Genomic DNA, 20,512 nt, shown 5'->3' on the forward strand with positions numbered 1-20,512 from the left:
TCTGCGCGGGAGCGAATGCTCCCGTTGGTTGGTGGAGTTCAGGTGCTCCCTCGGGAGTCAGTGCGATGCCCCATCAGATTGTTATGGTTCCTCCGTCAGTCTGGCAGCTCTCCTGTCACCCTGACCCTTCTTGTGTCAAGCTAACCCATTTTTGTCCCTTCTTCTTCCACATGGCACAGAAGTGTCTTTTGTCAGCTTGCAAATCTAACCAGGCGTCTGTCACTCTGCACCCTCCTCTGTCGGGGATACCCCTCCCCCTCACTCTAACCAGTTTCCTGCCACTCTAAGCCCTCTCCCGTCACCCTGACCCCTCCCCATCACACTGACACCCCCCATCACCCTGACCCCTCCCAATCATCATGACCCCTTGCCTGTAACTCTGACCCCTCCCCATCACCCTGACCCCTCCCCATTATTCTGACCCCTCCCCATCACCCTGACCACTCCCCGTCATCCCGACCCCTCCCCATCACCCTGACCCTTCCCCATTATTCTGACCCCTCCCCATCACCCTGACCTTTCCCCATCACCCTGACCCCTCCCCATTATTCTGACCCCTCCCCATCACCCTGACCCCTCCCCATCACCCTGACCCCTCCCCATTATTCTGACCCCTCCCCATCATCCTGACCCCTCCCCATCACTCTGACCCCTCCCCATCACCCTGACCTTTCTCCATCACCCTGACCCCTCCCCATTATTCTGACCCCTCCGCATCACCCTGACCTCTCCCCATCACCCTGACCCCTCCCATTATTCTGACCCCTCCCCATCACCCTGACCTCTCCCCATCACCCTGACCCCTCCCCATCACCCTGACCCTTCCCCATTATTCTGACCCCTCCCCATCACCCTGACCTTTCCCCATCACCCTGACCCCTCCCCATTATTCTGACCCCTCCGCATCACCCTGACCTCTCCCCATCACCCTGACCCCTCCCATTATTCTGACCCCTCCCCATCACCCTGACCTTTCCCCATCACCCTGACCCCTCCCATTATTCTGACCCCTCCCCATCACCCTGACCTCTCCCCATCACCCTGACCTCTCCCCATCACCCTGACCCCTCCGTTGTCCCTTTGACTCCTCCACTGTCTCTCTTTTACCTGTTCTCTCACCCTGACTCCCACCCTGTCACCCTCACCCTTCCCCATCACTTTGACTCCTCCTCTGTCACCTGACCCCTTCTCTGTCACATTGACCTCTCCACTGTCCCCCTGACCCTTCCCTGTCATCCTGACCTCTCCCCCATCACCCTGGTCCCTTCCCTGTCACTCTGGCCCTTCCACTGTCACATCAACCCCTCCACTGTCACTCTGACCCCTGCCTCATCACCTTCACTCTCACCTGTCACCTGACCCTCGCCTCTCCCTCTGGCCCCCCCCACCCGCCCCCCTACCCCGTGCAGGTGTTTCCCTTGCCTTCCTCCCCTCCTCCCAGCTGTCCTCTCCTGTCTGGACTCTGTTCTTGTTGTCCTCTCCAGCTCTGCTCCTCAGCAGTCCCCGTGTGCTTCCTGACTGGTCACATCCCCTTCTCCTGACTCTTCACACCCCTCCCATTTTATCTTAGGGTTTTTGAGCCACTCTGATCTCTTTTCTCCGATGCATCTTTAATCTCCTCCTTACTCCCTGGCTGGTCTAGGATAAGGCCCTTTTCTCTCTGATCACAGCCTCTTTCATTATCATCCAAACGGGTATAATCCACCCTAACTCACAGGTGTGAGGATCCAGTGAGGACACATACAAAAAACAGCAGGCAAAATGGCTCACACAAGAGTGTCTCCTTCCGCTTGCCACTTCTCTACTGCCTTCATCTTTTCCAAGGTTATGCCCTCTGATACCACACAGCTGCAGGATGGGACAGAAAGCCAAGCAGAGTATTGGGCTGTGGCTGAAGGAGATGGGGGAGGGGTTCAGAAAAACATTCAGCAAAGTGGAGAAGGATTGAGCAGGCTGAGAAGCGCTTAGAGAAGAGCAGCATGGCAGGAAATCCGTCAAAGCAGGGATGCCTTCAGGCGACACCTCCTGATGCCTGCTTGGAGCTGGCCCTGTGCTGTTTGATGGGGATGTTCAGAGGAACAGGCTGGGGTTCTGCCCTGGAGTTGCTCGCCACATCTTGTCAGGGTGTCTTGTATTGCTTCCAATGAGTTCTTCCTTCTACAACTATTTATTGAGCACCTACTATATCCTGGACCTGCTGTTGGGCTCTCAAGGTATAAGAGTGAATCAGTCAAACAAAGTAACTTCCTTTAGAGAACTTACATTTGAAAGAGGAGACTAGCAGAATTGGGTTCTGCCGTACCTGAGGGGGAAAAAGCAAATAATGGTGGCTTGACCAAGGAAAATGCTTTTATCTCTCTCTCGTTAAAGAAATATGGGGGCCGGGCTCGGTGGCTCACACCTGTAATCCCAGCACTTTGGGAGGCCGAGGTGGGTGGATCACCTGAGGTCAGGAGTTCAAGACCAGCCTGGGCAACATGGTGAACACCTGTCTCTACTAAAAATACAAAAATTAGCTGGGTGTGGTGGTGGGCATCTATAGTCTCAGCTACTCAAGAGGCTGAGGCAGGAGAATCGCTTGAACTCAGGAGGTAGAGGTTGCAGTGAGCCAAGATAGTGCCATTGCACTTCAGCCTGGGTGACAGAGTGAGACTCCCATCTCAAAAGTATGAGATAGGAAGTCTCAGGCAAGTTAGCAGCCTCCATGGTCTTAAAGACCCAGAATCCTTCTCAATTTCTGCTCCACCGTCTTAGCCATGTTTCCAACTGCAGACTGGCCTCATAGTCCAAAATGGCTGCTGGAGCTCTAGCTATTGCACCAGCATTCCACATAGCAGGAACAAGGAAGGGCAGAAAGGCAGAAGGGCAAAAGAGTGCACCTTGCTGCCTCTTGAGTTACCTCCAAGACAGCCCAGATGTAACACACAACACTCCCACTTGTGCATCCCGATTGGCCTTCCTTAGTCATATGGCCACACCTAGCTGCAAAGGAGGCTGGGAAGTGTAGTCTCTCAAAAGGTGCCAAATAAGATTGGCATTTTCTTACCAAGGAAATAGAGTAGAAAGAGTATTGGGGTGGGCTGCATGCCCAGGGAGACAGACAGTACACAAGCAAGCAAATAATGATGATGACTCCAAACTGGCATAAGTTAAGGGAGTTATGAGACAGAGTAACAGGAGGAAGCCTCTCCAGAGAGGAGACCTGGGAGCCGAAATCTGAAAGAAATCTGAAACTTGCAGGTCCTACCCACTCCCACCCTTCTATCACCTGTCTAACCTCAACTCCCACCCTTCAGCTCCTGGCCTCCTTCCTATTTCTCCTGAGCCTGCCTGGCTCACCCTCACCTCAGGGCCTTTGCACCTGCTGTTCCACCTGCCTGGAACACTCTTCCTCTACACATCGTTATGCCCCCTCCTTCACCTCCTCCAGGAGTTTGCTCAAATAATACCTTCTCAGTGGGGCCTGCCTTGACCACCTTATTTTATTTATTTTGAGACAAGGTCTTGTTCTGTTACCCAGGCAGGAGTGCAATGGCACGATCATAGCTCACTGCAGCCTCAAACTCATGGGCTCAAGGGATCCTCCCACCTCAGCCTCCCAAGTAGCTGGGATAACAGGCACATGCCACCGTGCACCACTAATTTAAAAAAAAAAAAATTGGGGGTGGAGACAGGGTCTTGTTATGTTGCCCAGGCTAGTCTCGAACTCCTGGCGTCAAGCAATCCTCCTGCCTCCCAGAGTGCTGAGATTACAGACAGGAGCCACTGTGCCTGGCCAGCCCTTATTTTGTTTTATTTTATTTTATTTTATTTTATTTTATTTTATTTTATTTTAGACGAAGTCTTGCTCTGTCACCCAGGCTGGAGTGCAGTGGCACGATCTTGACTAACTGCAACCTCTGCCTTCAGGTTCAAGTGATTCTCCTGTCTCAGCCTCCCTGGAACTATAGGCATGCGCCACCAAGCCTAACTAATTTTTTTGTATTTTTAGTAGAGATGGGGTTTCACCATGTTGGTCAGGCTGGTCTCAGACTCCTGACCTCAAATGATCCACCCATCTTGAACTCCCAAAGTGTTGGGATTAAAGGCATGAGCCACCGCGCCCGGCACCAGCCCGTATTTTAAATTACATTCTCCGTCTCTCCTCCCCCTTACCTCCATCTGACCAATGTTATATTTTACGAATTTATGTTGTTTATGGCCTGCTTGCCCTTCCTGTGGGCTGGGACATTTGTCTAATTTGTTGTATCTGCAGTATCTGTCACAGTCCCTGGCATAAAGGAAGTCCTCAATAAATATTTCTAGAGTGAATGAATCAATGAGACAAACATAGAAACAGTCCCAATTCAGGGAGGGAAGTGTAGTGAGAGGCATATAATACAGACCCCAGGAAGGTCTGGACTAGAACCAATAGAACTTTCTGTGCTGATGAAATGTTCCATAGCTATACTGTCCAGTTTGGTAGCCACCAGCCACAGATAACTGTTGAATACTTCAAATGTGGCCAGTGCAACAGAGAAATTGAATTTTACAAATTAATTTTAATTAATTGAAATTTACACTTGTCTTTTTGGTTGGTCCGTTTCTTTAGAGACACAGTCTCACTCTGTCATCCAGGCTGGAGTGCAGTGGCACAATCATAGCTCAATGAAGCCTGGAACTCTTACACTCAGGTGATCCTCCCACCTCAGCCTCCCAAGTAACTAAGATGACAGGCGTGTGCTACTACGCCTGGCTAATTTTTTTTTTTTTTTTTTTTTTTGAGACTGAGTGTTGCTCTGTCACCCAGGCTGGAGTGCAGTGGCACAATCTCGGCTCACTGCAACCTCCGCCTCCCGGGTTCAAGTGATTCTCCTGCCTCAGCCTCCTGTATAGCTGGGATTACAGGTACACACCGCCACTCCCAGCTAATTTTTGTATTTTTAGTAGAGATGGAATTTCACCATGTTGGACAGGCTGGTCTCGAACTCCTGACCTGAGGTGATCTGCCCACCTTGGCCTCCCGAAGTGCTGGGATTACAGGCGTGAGCCACCGTGCCCAGCAATTTTTGTAATTTTTATTTTTGTAGAGACAGAGTCTCCCTATGCTGCCCAGGCTGGTCTCAAATTCCTGGGGTCAAGCGACCCTCCCTAATGTGGAGATTTCAGGCATGAGCCACCATGTTGGCCTGAAACGTACAGTTGAACGGCTAGTGGCTACTCTAAGGGGCCCTGCAGGCCTAAAGGAAGCGGGTAGCCAGGCCAGGGTGGAGGGCTAAGATAACAGAGCTTTCCCAAGCACAGCACAGAGCCCAGGGAAAGGATGCTCCATGCAGAGTCTCCGAGGTGAGAATCGAGGGAACTGGGAATGGTTGTGAATGGCTGGAGGAAAGAGGCAGGAGGGGGTATGGTGGGAAGTGCAGGAAGTAAGGGTTCATCCCAAAGGTGGGAACTTCATTCCGAGAGGGTTCCCTTTCTCTGCACTTTTGGTCTCAAAGATGGTGAAGGGAGACACATGGGGTGACCTGGCAGAAGCTGGGGAGTCAGGGCCCCGAAGTGCCTGACCTTGGCTGATTCTCCCTGTTACTCATCTAATGCTTGTAGAACAGCAGGCCCTATGTGGGGACTGGGGACTCAGTAGGAAATGAGACTGATAAAGTCACTACCCTACCCTCAAGCAGGTTTCACAATGACTTCCATGAACCTTAGGCACTTTTGCCCTTCTGCATTAAAAAAAAAAAAAAAAAAAAAAAAGGCCAGCACGGTGGCTCCTGCCTGTAATCTGAGAACTATTGGGGAGGCCAAAGTGGGAGGATGGCTTGAGCCCAGGAATTTGAGATGAGCCTCAGCAACATAGCAAGACCTCGTCTCTGCAAAAAAATTTAAAAATTAACTAGATGTGATGGTGTCCGCCTATAGTCCCAGCTACTCAGAAGGTTGAGGTTGGGATTGCTTGGGCCCGGGAGGCCAAGGCTGCAGTAAGCCATGTTAACGCCACTGCACTCCAGCCCTGTCTAAAAAAAAAAAAGAAAGAAAAAGTTTAAATTTTATGATTTTGTTGCTGCAAAGACCGATATTATCCAGGGTACAATTTTCTCTTTTCTTTTTTTCTTTCACTTCTACTTTGAAAAGAAATTAAAACACTTCCCCTAAAAGCATCATGGGCCCTAGACACTGTAGGTGCGATGCCTGGGATACATCGGCCCTGCCTTCAGGGAGTTTCTAGGCTAGTGGAGGAAACAGACAGCAAGTAAACAAGATGGTTTCTGGGGAAGAGAGATGCTGTGAAGAAAATGGGACAGAGGGAAGTGCGGTCCGGGCAGGGGGCCGGGGAAGGTCTCGCCGTGGAGAACTTGGCGCTGAAAAGGAACTGTGGCAATAAGAGGGAAAGCTGTTGCCGAGAGAGCCAGGCCTTGCAGATGTTCTCAAATGAGGGTAGACCTGGGGCTGACAGAGGAGAAGGAAGAGGTGGGAGTGGAGGCGGACCAAGGGAGCAAGTGCGAAATAGGGGCAGGGGCTGGGTCCTGCAGGGTGTCTTCGTGTGGGCTTCCCTAGAACGGGAGCCAGAGGTGAGGATTCCTGTACCAAGGGTTTGCTACGGGGGAACCTTCAGGGAGTGCAGGAGACTGGCTGGGGCTGTGGAAGGTCAAGCAGATGTGGTTCTCGCTGGAGTGGGTACCCATGGGGTCAGGCTGGGCACCCCGGCTTTAGTGCTGCCTCGGACCTCCGTATCAGTCCATGGTGGGCTGTGGGCTGCTCCGGGAAGCAGGGACACATAATGGACTGGGCGAGTCCAGGACTCTGAATGAGGGTAATTCTTAAGGGCCGTAGGCAGGTGACACTCCCAGCAGTGGGGGAGGGATGGGATGCTGCATCCAAGGGGAAGGCAGCTGCAGGGGCACCAGCAGGGCCTGCCACAGAGGGTCTTATAGACCAGAGTTGGGAGTTCGGTCCCCTCTGATCTCCTCCTAACTGACATGAGATTTCGAGCAGGGAAAATAGCATGCTTTTTGAAAGATGCCTCTGACTCTTGTGTGGAAAACAGACCGGAACAGGGTGGGGGATCAAGGATGGCAGCAGGGAGATGAGAGAAGAGGCTGCTCCGTCCCGGAGAACACTGGTGGAGACCTAGACATGGGCAGTGGCTGGAGGAAGGAAGCAGAGCAAGTCGATGGAAAATCTGCTTTCTTCTCCTTTCTTTCTCCCTCCTGCCCAGACTCAAGGCTTTTCATTCCCCCCAGAATTCCCTTTCGCCTTCTTTTTTTTTTTTTTTTTTGAGACAGAGTCTCGCTCTGTCGCCCAGGCTGGAGTGTAGTGGTGTGATCTTGGCTCACTGTAGCCTCCACCTCACGGGTTCAAGAGAATCTCAAGCCTCAGCCTCCCAAGTAGCTGGGATTACAGGTGCCCGCCACCATACCTGGCTAATTTTTGTATTTTTAGTAGAGAGACGAGGTTTTGCCATGTTGGCCAGGCTGGTCTTGAACTCCTGACCTCAGGTGATCCGCCCACCTCGGCCTCCCAAAGTGCTGGGATTACAGGCGTGAGCCACATCGCCCGGCCTCCTTCCACCATCTTCACACTGCTCTCCCTTACGGCAGGGGCTTAGGGAAGGAATAGGGGGCAGCCGTATAGTGAAGCCACGAGCCTTTCTGTGCTGACTGATTTCTATCTTTTCTCTCTCTCCCCCTCTGACTGCCGCTCCAAAGTCGAGCTTCGATCCCCACCACCGTGCCCAGCCAAGTTACGAGCGTCCTTCTTTCCTGCCTCCAGGACCTGGGCTGATGCTCCGGCAAAAATCTATCGGTATGCCACCCAGAAGAGATGCGGGGGCTGGGGGAGGCCAGGAACGTGACAGTTTAGGAAAAGCAAGCGGACTTGGAAATGTTCTCTGCTTCCAGAGAGACCATAGTTTCATCAAATTGGGTTAAGAGTTCAGGCTTTGGAGATGGGTGAACTTGGCCATGAATCCTGGCTCCCCTCCTTCCCAGCTGTGTGAACTGGGGCAGGTGGCTTGACTTCTCTGGGCCTCTGGCTCTACATCTAGAGAATGGGGATGCAGTGAGCTAAAGCCCCCGCTACAGCTTTCTGGTTCTTTCTCTTATACCCGATTCGATCCATTCATTCATTTTACAAGTGTTTACCAAGCTCTCCCCACATGCCGGGAATTGTTCTAGAATGGGGATATGTCAGCGAATGAAACAGACTAAAGGTTCCTGCCCTCATGGGGCTTGCTTTATAGCAGGGGAAGACATAATGGATTATAAGGATGATAAGCAAGAAAATTATCTAGTATGTTAGCAGTTGTACATGCTATGGAAAACAAAAAAAAGAGTGGGCCGGGCGCGGTGGCTCACACCTGTAATCCCAGCACTTTGGGAGGCCAAGGCAGGCAGATCACGAGGTCAGGAGATCGAGACCATCCTGGTTAACACGGTGAAATCCCATCTCTACTAAAAATACAAAAAATTAGTCGGGTGTGGTGGTGGGCACTTGTAGTCCCAGCTACTCGGGAGGCTGAGGCAGGAGAATGGCGTGAACCCGAGAGGCGGAGCTTGCAGTGAGCCGAGAATGTGCCACTGCACTCCAGCCTGGGCGACAGAGCAAGACTCCGTCTCAAAAAAAAAAAAAAAAAAAAGTGTGAAAAAAATAGTAGAGTAAGGTAAGAGAGATAGGGAGTGCTGGGTGGGGGGCGGGGCGTAGGTTTGACCTAAAACCTAGAGATGGGCCAGGCACAGTGGCTCACACATGTAATCCCAGCACTTTGGGAGGCCAAGGCAGGTGGATCACAAGGTCAGGAGTTCAAGACCAGCCTGACCAACATGATGAAACCCCATTTCTACTAAAAATACAAAAATTAGCCAAGTGTGGTGGCGTGTGCCTGTAATCCCAGCTACGCAGGAGGCTGAGGCAGGAGAATAGTTTGAACCCAAGAGGCAGAGGTTGCAGTGAGCCAAGATTGCACCATTGCACTCCAGCTTGGGCGACAGAGCAAGACTCCATCTCAAAAAAAAAAAAAAAAAAAGAAACAGCAACAACAACAAAAACACCTAGAGATGAAGTGGGGAATCGTGAGGCTCTCTGGGGTTAAGGCATTCCAGGCAGAGCGAACCACCTCTGCAAAGGTCCTGAGGTCGGGCTGAGTCTGGTGCATTTATAGAACAGGGAGGAAGCCGAGTGAGCACTGGACATGAGGGCAGTGAGGGGACAAGGTCCCGATCCTGCAGGGTCTGGGGAGTCATGGTGAGGACTTGAACCTTTGCCCTGAGTGAGGTGAGTGCATGGCAGGGCTCTGAGCAGAGGAAGGACATGAGCTGACTTTGCTTTTAACAGAAACCCTCTGGCTGCTGTGAAGGGACTAGATTGAAGGGGATGAGCTGGGAAGCCGGGGGACCAAAGAGGAGGTGACAGCTATTGCTATCCAGATAGGAAATGATAGCGGCTGGCCCAGGGTGGTGACTCTGGAGGGGTGAGAAGGGATTGGATTCCGGATATGTTTTGAAACAACAGGATTTGCTGGTGGATTGGATGTGGGTGACGTGAGGAAGAAAGCTACTAAGGGTCGCTGCAAGGTTTTCGGTCTTAGCGCCTGAAAGGACAGAGCTGCTGTTTGCTGCGGTGGTAGGGGGTGACCGTGGGCTGGGAGGAGTCTGTTGGGGAGGAGATCAGGAGCTTGGCTTGGAGCATTTGGAGTCTGAGATGCCCGTGAGACAGCCAGCTGGGTGTGGGTATTTGAATATAGGAGCCCAGAGCTCAGGGCAGAGGATGGGGCCCCAGGCATAAACGTGGGCGTCGACAACAGAAAGGCAGTGAATGAAGCTGGTCACTGGTTGAGAGGGAATAGTCAGAGGTGAGAAGAGGGTCAAAGACTGAGCCTTGGCAGTGAAGTAAGCAAAGACAACTCCTGCACGCCTCCTGGAGGTGTTTTTCCCTGATTGGATTCAGCTTTCCCCAACTCCTGGCGTTCAGAGTCCACCAGTGTGAGTCTTGCACTCCCACTGAGTGTGGGGTCCACCTGGCTCTCACCGTTTACCTGATTTTTTTTTGTATAGATCCAATCCCTTTTATACTTTAGCCTCATCATAAGTGGTTCTCTCTGTAGAATCACAGCTTTGATGTGCTGGTTGCATTTCTTTCCTGCATGTACGTGAAAAGTAACACGCATCTATGCATAAACACGAGGGACTATCCCTTCCCAGCTCCAGCCACTTTTGCTGGCCCCAAACCGTTCACTGAGCCTTTGAACGGAATTAGAAAATGGCGCCCCCTCCTGGCACGGGGAGGAAGTTCCGCTGAATTTCAGTTTCCTCACCTTGCGGTTTGCAGTTGTGCAGTGCACAACCTGTACCTCTGTATGAAGCAGATTTGGGTTTACCCCAAATAGGGAAGAGCTGGGCGAGTCCACGTGAAGTTCCTGGCATATACGGGGTGCCACTTTTGTTATTAGTATTGTTGCGGTTCTATGGGATAGTGGATCAGGGAGACCCTCCCCGCCAGCGTCCCCCTCCTTGATCCTCTGTATCTCCTCAGGGGCGGCAGAAGATGACAGACCTTACCTAGCACCCCCAGCCATGAAATTCAGCCGCAGCCTGTCTGTGCCTGGTTCGGAGGACATTCCCCCGCCACCCACCACGTCCCCACCGGAGCCTCCCTACAGCACACCTCCAGCCCCCTCCTCCTCAGGGCGCCTCACCCCCTCCCCCCGAGGAGGGCCCTTCAACCCCGGCTCTGGTGGCCCCCTCCCCGCCTCCTCCCCTGCATCCTTTGACGGGCCCTCCCCTCCCGACACTCGCGTGGGGAGCCGCGAGAAGAGCCTGTACCACAGTGGGCCCCTGCCCCCTGCCCACCACCACCCGCCCCACCACCACCACCACCATGCCCCGCCCCCTCAGCCCCACCACCACCACGCCCACCCCCCTCATCCTCCGGAGATGGAGACGGGCGGCTCTCCCGACGACCCTCCACCCCGCCTGGCTCTGGGGCCCCAGCCCAGCCTGCGAGGCTGGAGGGGCGGCGGGCCCAGCCCGACCCCGGGGGCCCCGTCCCCATCGCACCACGGCAGCGCGGGCGGGGGCGGCGGCTCCTCCCAGGGCCCGGCTCTGCGCTATTTCCAGCTGCCCCCTCGGGCGGCCAGCGCAGCCATGTACGTGCCCGCCCGCTCGGGCCGCGGCCGCAAGGGCCCGCTGGTCAAGCAGACCAAGGTGGAAGGCGAGCCCCAGAAGGGCGGCGGCCTCCCGCCCGCGCCGTCGCCCACGTCCCCGGCCTCCCCGCAGCCGCCGCCCGCAGTGGCCGCGCCCTCGGAGAAGAACTCCATCCCCATCCCCACCATCATCATCAAGGCCCCGTCCACCAGTAGCAGCGGCCGCAGCAGCCAGGGCAGCAGCACGGAGGCGGAGCCCCCCACCCAGCCCGAGCCCGCGGGAGGCGGCGGCGGCGGCTCCTCGCCCAGCCCCGCCCCGGCCATGTCACCCGTGCCCCCGTCCCCCTCGCCCGTGCCCACCCCCGCCTCGCCCAGCGGCCCGGCCACGCTGGACTTCACGAGCCAGTTCGGGGCCGCCCTGGTGGGGGCGGCCCGGAGGGAGGGGGGCTGGCAGAATGAGGCGCGCCGGCGCTCCACGCTGTTCCTCTCCACCGACGCGGGGGACGAGGACGGCGGGGACGGCGGGCTGGGCACAGGGGCGGCCCCGGGCCCGCGGCTGCGCCACTCCAAATCCATCGACGAGGGCATGTTCTCCGCCGAGCCCTACCTCCGACTGGAGTCTGCGGGCAGCGGCGCGGGCTACGGCGGCTACGGGGCGGGAAGCCGAGCCTACGGGGGTGGCGGGGGCAGCAGCGCCTTCACCAGCTTCCTGCCCCCGCGACCCCTGGTGCACCCGCTGACCGGCAAGGCCCTGGATCCCGCCTCCCCGCTGGGGCTGGCCCTGGCCGCCCGCGAGCGAGCGCTGAAGGAGTCCTCGGAGGGCGGCGGGGCCCCCCAGCCCCCTCCCAGGCCCCCATCGCCCCGCTACGAGGCCCCGCCGCCCACCCCGCACCACCACTCGCCCCACGCCCACCACGAGCCAGTGCTGCGTCTCTGGGGGGCCTCCCCGCCGGACCCTGCGCGCCGGGAGCTGGGGTACAGGGCGGGGCTGGGCAGCCAGGAGAAGTCCCTTCCCGCCAGCCCGCCCGCCGCCCGGCGTTCCCTGCTACACCGCCTGCCGCCCACCGCTCCCGGGGTGGGGCCCCTCCTGCTGCAGCTGGGGACGGAGCCCCCGGCCCCGCACCCCGGAGTGAGCAAGCCCTGGAGGTCCGCAGCCCCCGAAGAACCCGAGCGGCTGCCGCTGCACGTGCGGTTCCTTGAGAACTGCCAGCCCCGGGCCCCTGCGACCAGCGGAAGAGGGCCCCCCTCGGAGGACGGGCCGGGGGTCCCGCCGCCCAGCCCACGCCGGTCCGTGCCCCCCTCCCCGACCTCCCCGAGGGCCAGCGAAGAGAACGGGCTGCCCCTGCTGGTCCTGCCGCCTCCCGCCCCCTCAGTGGATGTGGAAGATGGCGAATTCCTTTTCGTGGAACCGCTGCCTCCGCCTCTGGAATTCTCCAACAGCTTCGAAAAGCCGGAGTCGCCCCTCACGCCTGGGCCTCCCCACCCGCTGCCCGACCCACCTGCCCCGGCCACCCCGTTACCCCCTGTGCCACCCCCGGCTGTGGCCGCAGCCCCTCCCACCCTGGACTCCACCGCATCCAGCCTGACATCCTATGACAGCGAGGTGGCCACCCTGACCCAGGGGGCCTCCGCCGCTCCTGGGGACCCCCCTCCACCAGGCCCGCCTGCCCCAGCAGCACCGGCTCCCGCTGCCCCACAGCCTGGCCCGGACCCTCCGCCTGGCACGGATTCTGGCATCGAGGAGGTGGATAGTCGGAGCAGCAGTGACCACCCACTGGAGACCATTAGCAGCGCCTCCACGCTGAGCAGCCTATCTGCCGAAGGTGGTGGCAGCGCAGGGGGTGGGGGCGGGGCTGGGGCCGGTGTGGCCGGCGGGCCGGAGCTTCTGGACACCTACGTGGCCTACCTGGACGGCCAGGCCTTTGGGGGCAGCGGTACTCCCGGCCCGCCATACCCTCCTCAGCTCATGACTCCCTCTAAGCTCCGGGGCCGGGCGCTAGGAGCCAGCGGAGGCCTGCGGCCTGGCCCCAGTGGGGGACTCCGAGACCCTGTCACCCCCACCAGCCCCACCGTCTCGGTGACAGGGGCTGGAACCGATGGGCTGCTGGCCCTGCGTGCTTGTTCAGGACCCCCCACGGCAGGCGTGGCTGGAGGTCCGGTGGCTGTAGAGCCAGAAGTCCCACCAGTGCCCTTGCCGACGGCCTCCTCTCTGCCTCGGAAGCTGCTGCCTTGGGAGGAGGGCCCGGGCCCACCGCCACCACCTCTGCCCGGGCCCCTGGCCCAGCCTCAGGCCTCAGCCTTGGCCACAGTAAAAGCCAGCATCATCAGTGAACTCAGCTCCAAGCTTCAGCAGTTTGGGGGCTCCTCGGCAGCTGGCGGCGCTCTGCCCTGGGCCAGAGGAGGCAGTGGGGGAAGCGGAGACAGCCACCACGGGGGAGCCAGCTACATCCCGGAGAGGACCTCCTCCCTGCAGCGGCAGAGGTAAGTGGGGGCTGGTGGCCAACAAGGGAGGCCAGAGGTGTTGATGGCGTGGCTGTGTCCCTTTAGAGTCTCAGGGTGGCAGAAAGGAAACAGAAACCAGATTGGCAGGAGTTTGCTCTCACCGAAGCACGCTTTCACAGATACTTTCTTTTTCTTTTTTTTTTTCTTTTTTTGAGACGGAGTTTCACTCTTGTTGCCCAGGCTGGAGTGCAATGGCGTGATCTCGGCTCACCACAACCTCTACCTCCTGGGTTCAAGCGATTCTCCTGCCTCAGCCTCCCATGCCACCACACCCAGCTAATTTTGTATTTTTAGTAGAGACGGAGTTTCTCCATGTTGGTCGGGCTGGTCTTGAACTCCCAACCTCAGGTGATCCATCCGCCTCGGCCTCCCAAACTGCTGGGGTTACAGGCATGAGCCAACGTGCCTGGCTTTTTTTTTTTTTTTTTTAAGAAACAGGGTTTCACTCTGTCGCCCGGCTGGAGTGCAGTGGTATAATCATAGCTCACTTGCAACCTCAAACTCCTGGGCTCAAGCAATCCTCTGGGACTATAGGTGCATGCCACTATACCTGGCCAATTTTTCTTTTCTTCTTCTTTTTTTTTTTTTTGAGATGGAGTCTCGCTCTATTGCCCAGGCTGGAGTGCAGTGGTGCAATCTCGGCTCACTGCAACTTCCGCCTCCCAGGTTCAAACGATTCTCGAGCCTCAGCCTCCTGAGTAGCTGGGATTATAGGTGCCCGCCAACACACCCGGCAAATTTTTGTATTTTTAGTAGAGATGAGGGGTTTTGCCATGTTGGCCAGGCTGGTCTTGAACTCCTGACCTAAAGTGATTCATCCCACCTGGGTCTCCCAAAGTGCTGAGATTACAGGCATGAGCCAGCATGCCTGGCCCTGGCGTTTTTCTTTAACTTTTTGTAGAGACAAGCTATGTTGCCCAGGCTAGTTTCAAACTCCTGGGCTCAAGTGATCCTCCTGCCTTGACCTCCCAAAGTGTGATTACAGGTGTAAGCCACTGAGTCCAGCCTTTAAATTTCCACGTATTTCAGTAGCTTCTGTTGTCTCCTCCCATCACCATGACAACCTACATCCCATGATGAACAAAAAGTTATTAACAGGCTGGGCATCGTGGCTTATGCCTGTAATCCCAGCACTTTGGGAGGCTGAGGCAAGCAGATCATGAGGTCAGAAGATCGAGACCATCCTGGCTAACATGGTGAAACCCCATCTCTATTAAAAAAATACAAAAAATTAGCCAGGTGTGGTGGTGGGCACCTGTAGTCCTAGCTCCTCGGTAGGCTGAGGCAGGAGAATAACTTGAACCTGGGAGGCAGAGGTTGCAGTGAGCTCAGATTGCACCACTGTGTTCCAGCCTGGGCGACAGAGTGAGACTCTGTCTCAAAAAAAAAAAAAAAAAAAAAAAAATTATTAACAAAGGAGACTGGAGTGAGACCTGCTTATGTTTGTTTCCTTGGTGGGCTGTCACTTCTTTCTGACAGTCCCTGAAACCTGTGAGTCCGTTGAAGCCAGTGTGGTTCAAGGCAGGATGCAGTTATAGGTGTGGTTCTAGAGCCTGCCTTCTCGGCTTCCAGTCCCAGCCCTGCACTTTCTACCTGGGTGATCTTAGGCAAATGAATCCACCTCTCTGTAGAAGGGGAATGGCCTAGTGCCAGCTCAAAGAGTTTCTGAGAGGATTTAATGTGGGCCGTTGTTGTAACATGGGATGGGGGAAGAGGGGGCCTCAAACAAGAGCCCAGCAACTTCTACATGGGGATATACGGGATGATGCAGATGCTTCCCAGAGCAGCCAGTTAGCTGCATCGCCACAGAATTCGAGCCCATTCGAGACCTTCTAGTCCTAGAGAAAGTAGAGTTACATTTCTGGTTCAGATACACAGAGGGTTGGGAGCAGTTTTTAAATATCCTTGTCCATCTACAGAGTTCACTTGAATTCTGTTTGAAGGTCTGCTATCCAAATGTGTCTGACCTTCAAATGTGGGTTCAGGCAGTGTATATTTGGGGCAACTTAAATCTATGCTCCCAGGTTGGGAAAAAAAAAAAAAACTAAGAAAGAAAAGAAAAAGGAGGCTGGGCACTGTGGCTTGCATCTGTAGTCCCAGCTACTCAGGAGGCTGAGGTGGGTGGATCACTTGAGCCTGGAAGGTTGAGGCTGCAGTGAGCTGATATCACACCAAGGCACTGCAGCCTGGGGAACAAAGTGAGACGCTGTCTCAAAAAAAAAAAAAAAAAAAAAGAGAGAAAGAAAAGAAAAAGGAAGTGTATATTATCAGAGCAACTTGAATCAATGCTCCTAGGCTGTAAAAACAAACAAACAAACAAACAAATGTGGGTTTATTAGGCCTTTAAGATCTGAATGCAATTCCTTGACTATTCTTAAGTATTCTGGTTAGAGGAGAGGATTTTTTTTTTTTTTTTTCCACTGCTTGTAGCAGCAATAGGAAGGATGCTTAATTCAGTCAACAATTGCATTAATTATTGATTCATGACCTGTGTGTGCAGAGTGCCCTTCTGGGTGATGGGATCCCCTGCTGGACAGGCAAAGACTGTGCACCTCCATAGGGCTCATAGTCTAGGGACATAGGATTGGGGGCAGGGCAGTAAACAAAATAATTGCAACCATCCTAAAAAATAAAAGCTACCACAATGGGATGGTTGGAGAAGGTTTCTCACGTAACAGGCAAGATGGGCAGAGTAATGAAAGTGGAGAGGGAGCAGCTGCCCAGGGCAAGAGTGAGCCAGGCAGGGGGAGTGGCCAGTTCAAAGGCCCTGAGGTGGGACAGTGCTGGAGGGGAGGGAACTAAAGGGATGAGGGGAACCTTTTTCTCCCCTTGTTTCTTCTCTCTTTCATCTCCCTCTCTTCATCTCTCTCTCTCTGTGTCCCCTGTCCCTTCCATCTCTCTCCCCTGGATGCTCATCCTCTTTTTGTCTCTCTCTCACTGTCTCCCTATCTTTCACTCTGCTATGACTGGCCATAACCCGAAAGGCAGTATAGAATAGTGGTGAAGAGCTCAGATTTTGGTGCCATATAACCGGGCTCTGCCACTTCCTGTGTGTCCTTAGGCAAGTTATTTAACCTCTCTGTGCTAGTAACCTGCATCAGGGCTGTCGTGGGGATTAAACTGAGATGCAATCCTGTAAAGCACTTAGAACAATGCCTGGCACACGTGAGCATCAGCAAGCGGTGACAATTATTATTATTATCACTTAATGTCTCTTTTTATTTCATCTCTCTTAACTGTCGCCCTCTCCCTGTCCTCTCATTTTTCTCTCCCTTCATTTCTTTCCTCGACGGCCGTCTTACCCTTTGCTCCCTCCATTTCTTCCCGTCTCTCTCCCCCATCTCTCCCCCTACCCTTATGTCTCTCCTCCTCTCTCCCTATATCTTGACCTCTGCCTCTTTCTCACCCCTGTCCTTGCCCCTGAATCCCTGTCCTCCCCCACTGCCCCCTTGTCACATTCCAGACTCTCCGACGACTCCCAGTCCTCACTCCTCTCCAAGCCTGTCAGCAGCCTGTTTCAGAACTGGCCCAAACCACCTCTGCCGCCGCTCCCCACCGGAACAGGGGTCTCCCCTACAGCCGCTGCGGCCCCAGGGGCCACCTCACCCTCAGCCTCCTCCTCCTCCACGTCCACCCGCCACCTCCAGGGCGTGGAGTTCGAGATGCGGCCCCCTCTGCTCCGCCGGGCCCCCAGCCCCTCGCTGCTGCCTGCCTCGGAGCACAAGGTCAGCCCTGCGCCCAGGCCCTCGTCCCTGCCCATCCTGCCTTCCGGACCGCTCTACCCAGGCCTCTTTGACATCCGTGGCTCCCCAACTGGAGGGGCAGGAGGCTCGGCTGACCCCTTCGCCCCAGTCTTTGTGCCACCACACCCGGGGATATCCGGGGGGCTCGGGGGAGCCTTGTCAGGGGCCTCGCGCTCCCTCTCACCGACCCGCCTGCTCTCGCTGCCCCCGGACAAGCCGTTTGGCGCTAAACCTCTGGGGTTCTGGACCAAGTTCGACGTGGCTGATTGGCTGGAGTGGCTGGGTTTGGCGGAGCACCGAGCCCAGTTCCTGGACCACGAGATCGATGGCTCCCACCTACCCGCCTTGACCAAGGAGGACTACGTAGATCTAGGTGTGACCAGGGTGGGCCACCGCATGAACATCGACCGGGCTCTCAAGTTCTTCCTGGAGAGGTGATGGCTGGCCTGGACGGACCAGCCCCGTCCACAGAACTCTTGAGCCTGCTGGCCTCTTGACCTCTGACCCCTGACTGTCATTCTCTCCCCGGGCCAGGGACTCTGTTCAAACTGCGCCCTGCCCTCGTCTCCCAAGGCCAGAGGTCACCAGGTGGCCCAATCCAGGCCGGACATTTGCACCTCACTGAAGAGGGGCAGCTGACACAAGTGTGTGTGTGTGAAGTGGGGAGCGGAGGGGGGATAGGAGAAATTACAGAGGGCAACTGAGAAGGAGGGAAGGGCCTATTCTGGGGGGAGGGGATAGACAGAGCCATAGAGGGTCAGCCCTGAGCCTGATTGGATGGGGACCGTCCCCCAGGCCGCAGGGGAAGGGGGTGCCCTCAGATTCCACCACCTGCCGCCCCTCTAACAACCCTTCCCACTCTCTCCAGGCCCCTCAGCTCTTCCCCCTTCCCCTCTCCCCAGCACACACAGCTGCCCCCCTCAGCCTCTTGCACGCTCCGTTGCACGCCTGCTCACCTCTCTCCCCTCCCCTCCCCGGGCTGCAATTTTGCACAAATTTGCCCTCTCGCTGTCTTGCACATTCTGCCTTTGCTTCTGGCTGGCGAGGCCCGCTCGAATACACTCTGCTCTCCTCGCACACGCTGCATTTCCTTTCTCACGCTCCATGCCTCCTGCTCCGATTCTCGCTGCTTACACACTTTTCCCCTACCAGGGCCCTCCTTTACACACTCCATTTCACATCTCCTCCTCCCCGCTCGCTCTGGACCCTTGTTGCAGACACACTTGGGACACATTTTCCCTCCCCCTCACAGACTCCATGCACATCATTCATTCTCTGGAGTGCCCTGCTCTTTGCTCAGCCCTTGCACACTTGCTATCTTATGCACCCCTCCTGACACACTCTTACCTCCATTTTCTTATGTTGAAGCACTTTCCCTTCTTATTCTTAAAAACCCCAGATTCTTCCACTCCCCACCTCTCCCCTCTCACTGTGACACTCCTAGCCCCCCACCCCCTTCCTTCCCTCTTGCCCCTTTTGCACCGTCACTTTTGGTCACACCTTTTGCACACTTGCCTCCCAGGAACTGTGTTTCTCTCACAAATGCTCATTCTCTTCTTCTTTGCCAGGCTCCCACTCCCTTGCCCCTTTCTGTTTGAAATCTTTGCCCCTTTGCATTTTTGATTCTTTTGTGAACCCTCTTGCACACTTGCTTTTGCACGCGCCCCCCCCCCCAGCATTTTCAATGCTCTCTGGAAGCCTTGTTTCTCCCCCTTAATAATGTTCTTGCACACCATGACGTGGCTGCACACCGCATCTTGTCTTTTCTACCTAGATGAGAGCTCTACCACTTCTTTCCTTTTGCACACTCATCTCATTCCATGCACTCTTGGGCTGTAACTGTCATTTCTTTTCCTGACACCGTTATTTTTTATTCCTGTTGACGAGCAGCTCTTGCGGCCATTCTCATTCAGATTCTCTTACCTCCTTAAGCTCTTTCACTTCCTGGTGAGAGAAGACGCTATGCACACCGGCTTCCTGCTCACCATGCTTCCACGCTCGAGCCTCTTCCTGCCTCCAGCCCTCACCCTCCCTCACATCCTCCCTCTTCTGTCTTCCCTGGGCCATCTGTCCATCCCTTTTGCACGAAGATTCCCCTCTCCTCATCTGTCCACTCCAAGAAGCTCCCTCTCCCTCCAGCATGGCTGTTCCTTCCCGCACGCGTCCTCTCTCCGCTTATTCCCGGGGCTTGGGAATGTTAAGCCACCCCTCTCCCTGAAAAGCCCCCTCCCCTGCTGTGGGTAAAGGGGGGAGGGCATTGCCCTCAGGTCCCCTCCCCATGTTCAGCTGCCAAAGAAGGGAGCTCCCCCTCCTTCCCCAAGCCCATTCCCCCTCTGCTGCCCCTACCCCCGAGAGGGGGGGGCGCTCCGTCCATGAGGGGAGGGGGCTGCAAGCCCCCTCCCCTCACCATGTCAGGGATCTGCGGGGAACCTCGTGGGAGGGGGGAGGGGTGGTAAGGAGAGGGGCAGAGGCCGCGCTGGACCCCTACCCGCCCCCTCCCCCTTGTCGGATGCCCCCAGTCCGCAGGGGGCCTGCGCGGCGCCCGTCTATCAAGGGCTTGTTCATTCTGGATGGGTGCCGCGGGGTTGGGGAGGGTGTAGGGGGTGGGGGGGGAGGAGAGGTCGGGGTGGGGAGTGGGGAGGGACCGAATGCGGGGACAGCGCGGGGTGGAGAGGAGAGAAAAAGCAAAAAGAGGAACAATAACAAAAGAAGAAAATATAAAAAACAGAAAAAAAAAAACACAAAACCCCAAAAACACACAAAAAAAATCCAGAAAAAAACCTGAAATAAAAGCCCGAGAATTGTCTTCCAAGGGGGGTGGGAGGGGAAGAGAAGGGGGGCGGATGAGAACGTCTGATTCTCGCTGAGACAGGGCTCGGCACGCGTTGAAAGCCCCGGTGCCCAGGTCTTCCCTTTCACGGGCCTTAGTTCATCCCTCAGGGGATTGGGACCCAGGCGTCCACGTACAGGGACTGGAGGAAGATTAGGGAGGCGGGATTATAACATGGGGGTTCATTCCTACCCCCCATCACCTCCCTTCCCCTGACTCCCCCCCAAGATTTTGCAGAGGGAAATGGCTTTTGTACCAGGTCATTCTTTATAATTAAACTCACAGTATCCACCCCCTCGAGCCGGCCCCGCCTCCTTCCTG

At 55.7% G+C, this 20,512-nt stretch overlaps 1 protein-coding gene across 4 annotated transcripts in view; it reads left to right on the forward strand.

Moving 5' to 3' along the window:
* Positions 1–20,489, forward strand: part of SHANK1 (SH3 and multiple ankyrin repeat domains 1) — a 61,180-nt gene extending 40,691 nt beyond the window's left edge. For 3 of the 4 annotated variants that reach the window (XM_055235995.2, XM_055235997.2, XM_055235998.2), the window contains 3 exons: positions 7,686–7,782; positions 10,507–13,597; positions 17,082–20,489. In XM_055235995.2, the coding sequence (XP_055091970.1) occupies positions 7,686–7,782; positions 10,507–13,597; positions 17,082–17,799 (3,906 nt within the window). In that variant the 3' untranslated portion in view covers positions 17,800–20,489. Of the gene's footprint in view, positions 1–7,685; positions 7,783–10,506; positions 13,598–16,602; positions 16,680–17,081 lie in introns of all 4 variants that reach the window. The other variant, XM_055235999.2, reaches the window with a different exon arrangement.
* The last annotated feature ends 23 nt before the right edge of the window (positions 20,490–20,512 follow it).

Source organism: Symphalangus syndactylus, chromosome 13, assembly GCF_028878055.3.
Source record: "Symphalangus syndactylus isolate Jambi chromosome 13, NHGRI_mSymSyn1-v2.1_pri, whole genome shotgun sequence".
Taxonomy (NCBI): Eukaryota; Metazoa; Chordata; class Mammalia; order Primates; family Hylobatidae; genus Symphalangus; species Symphalangus syndactylus.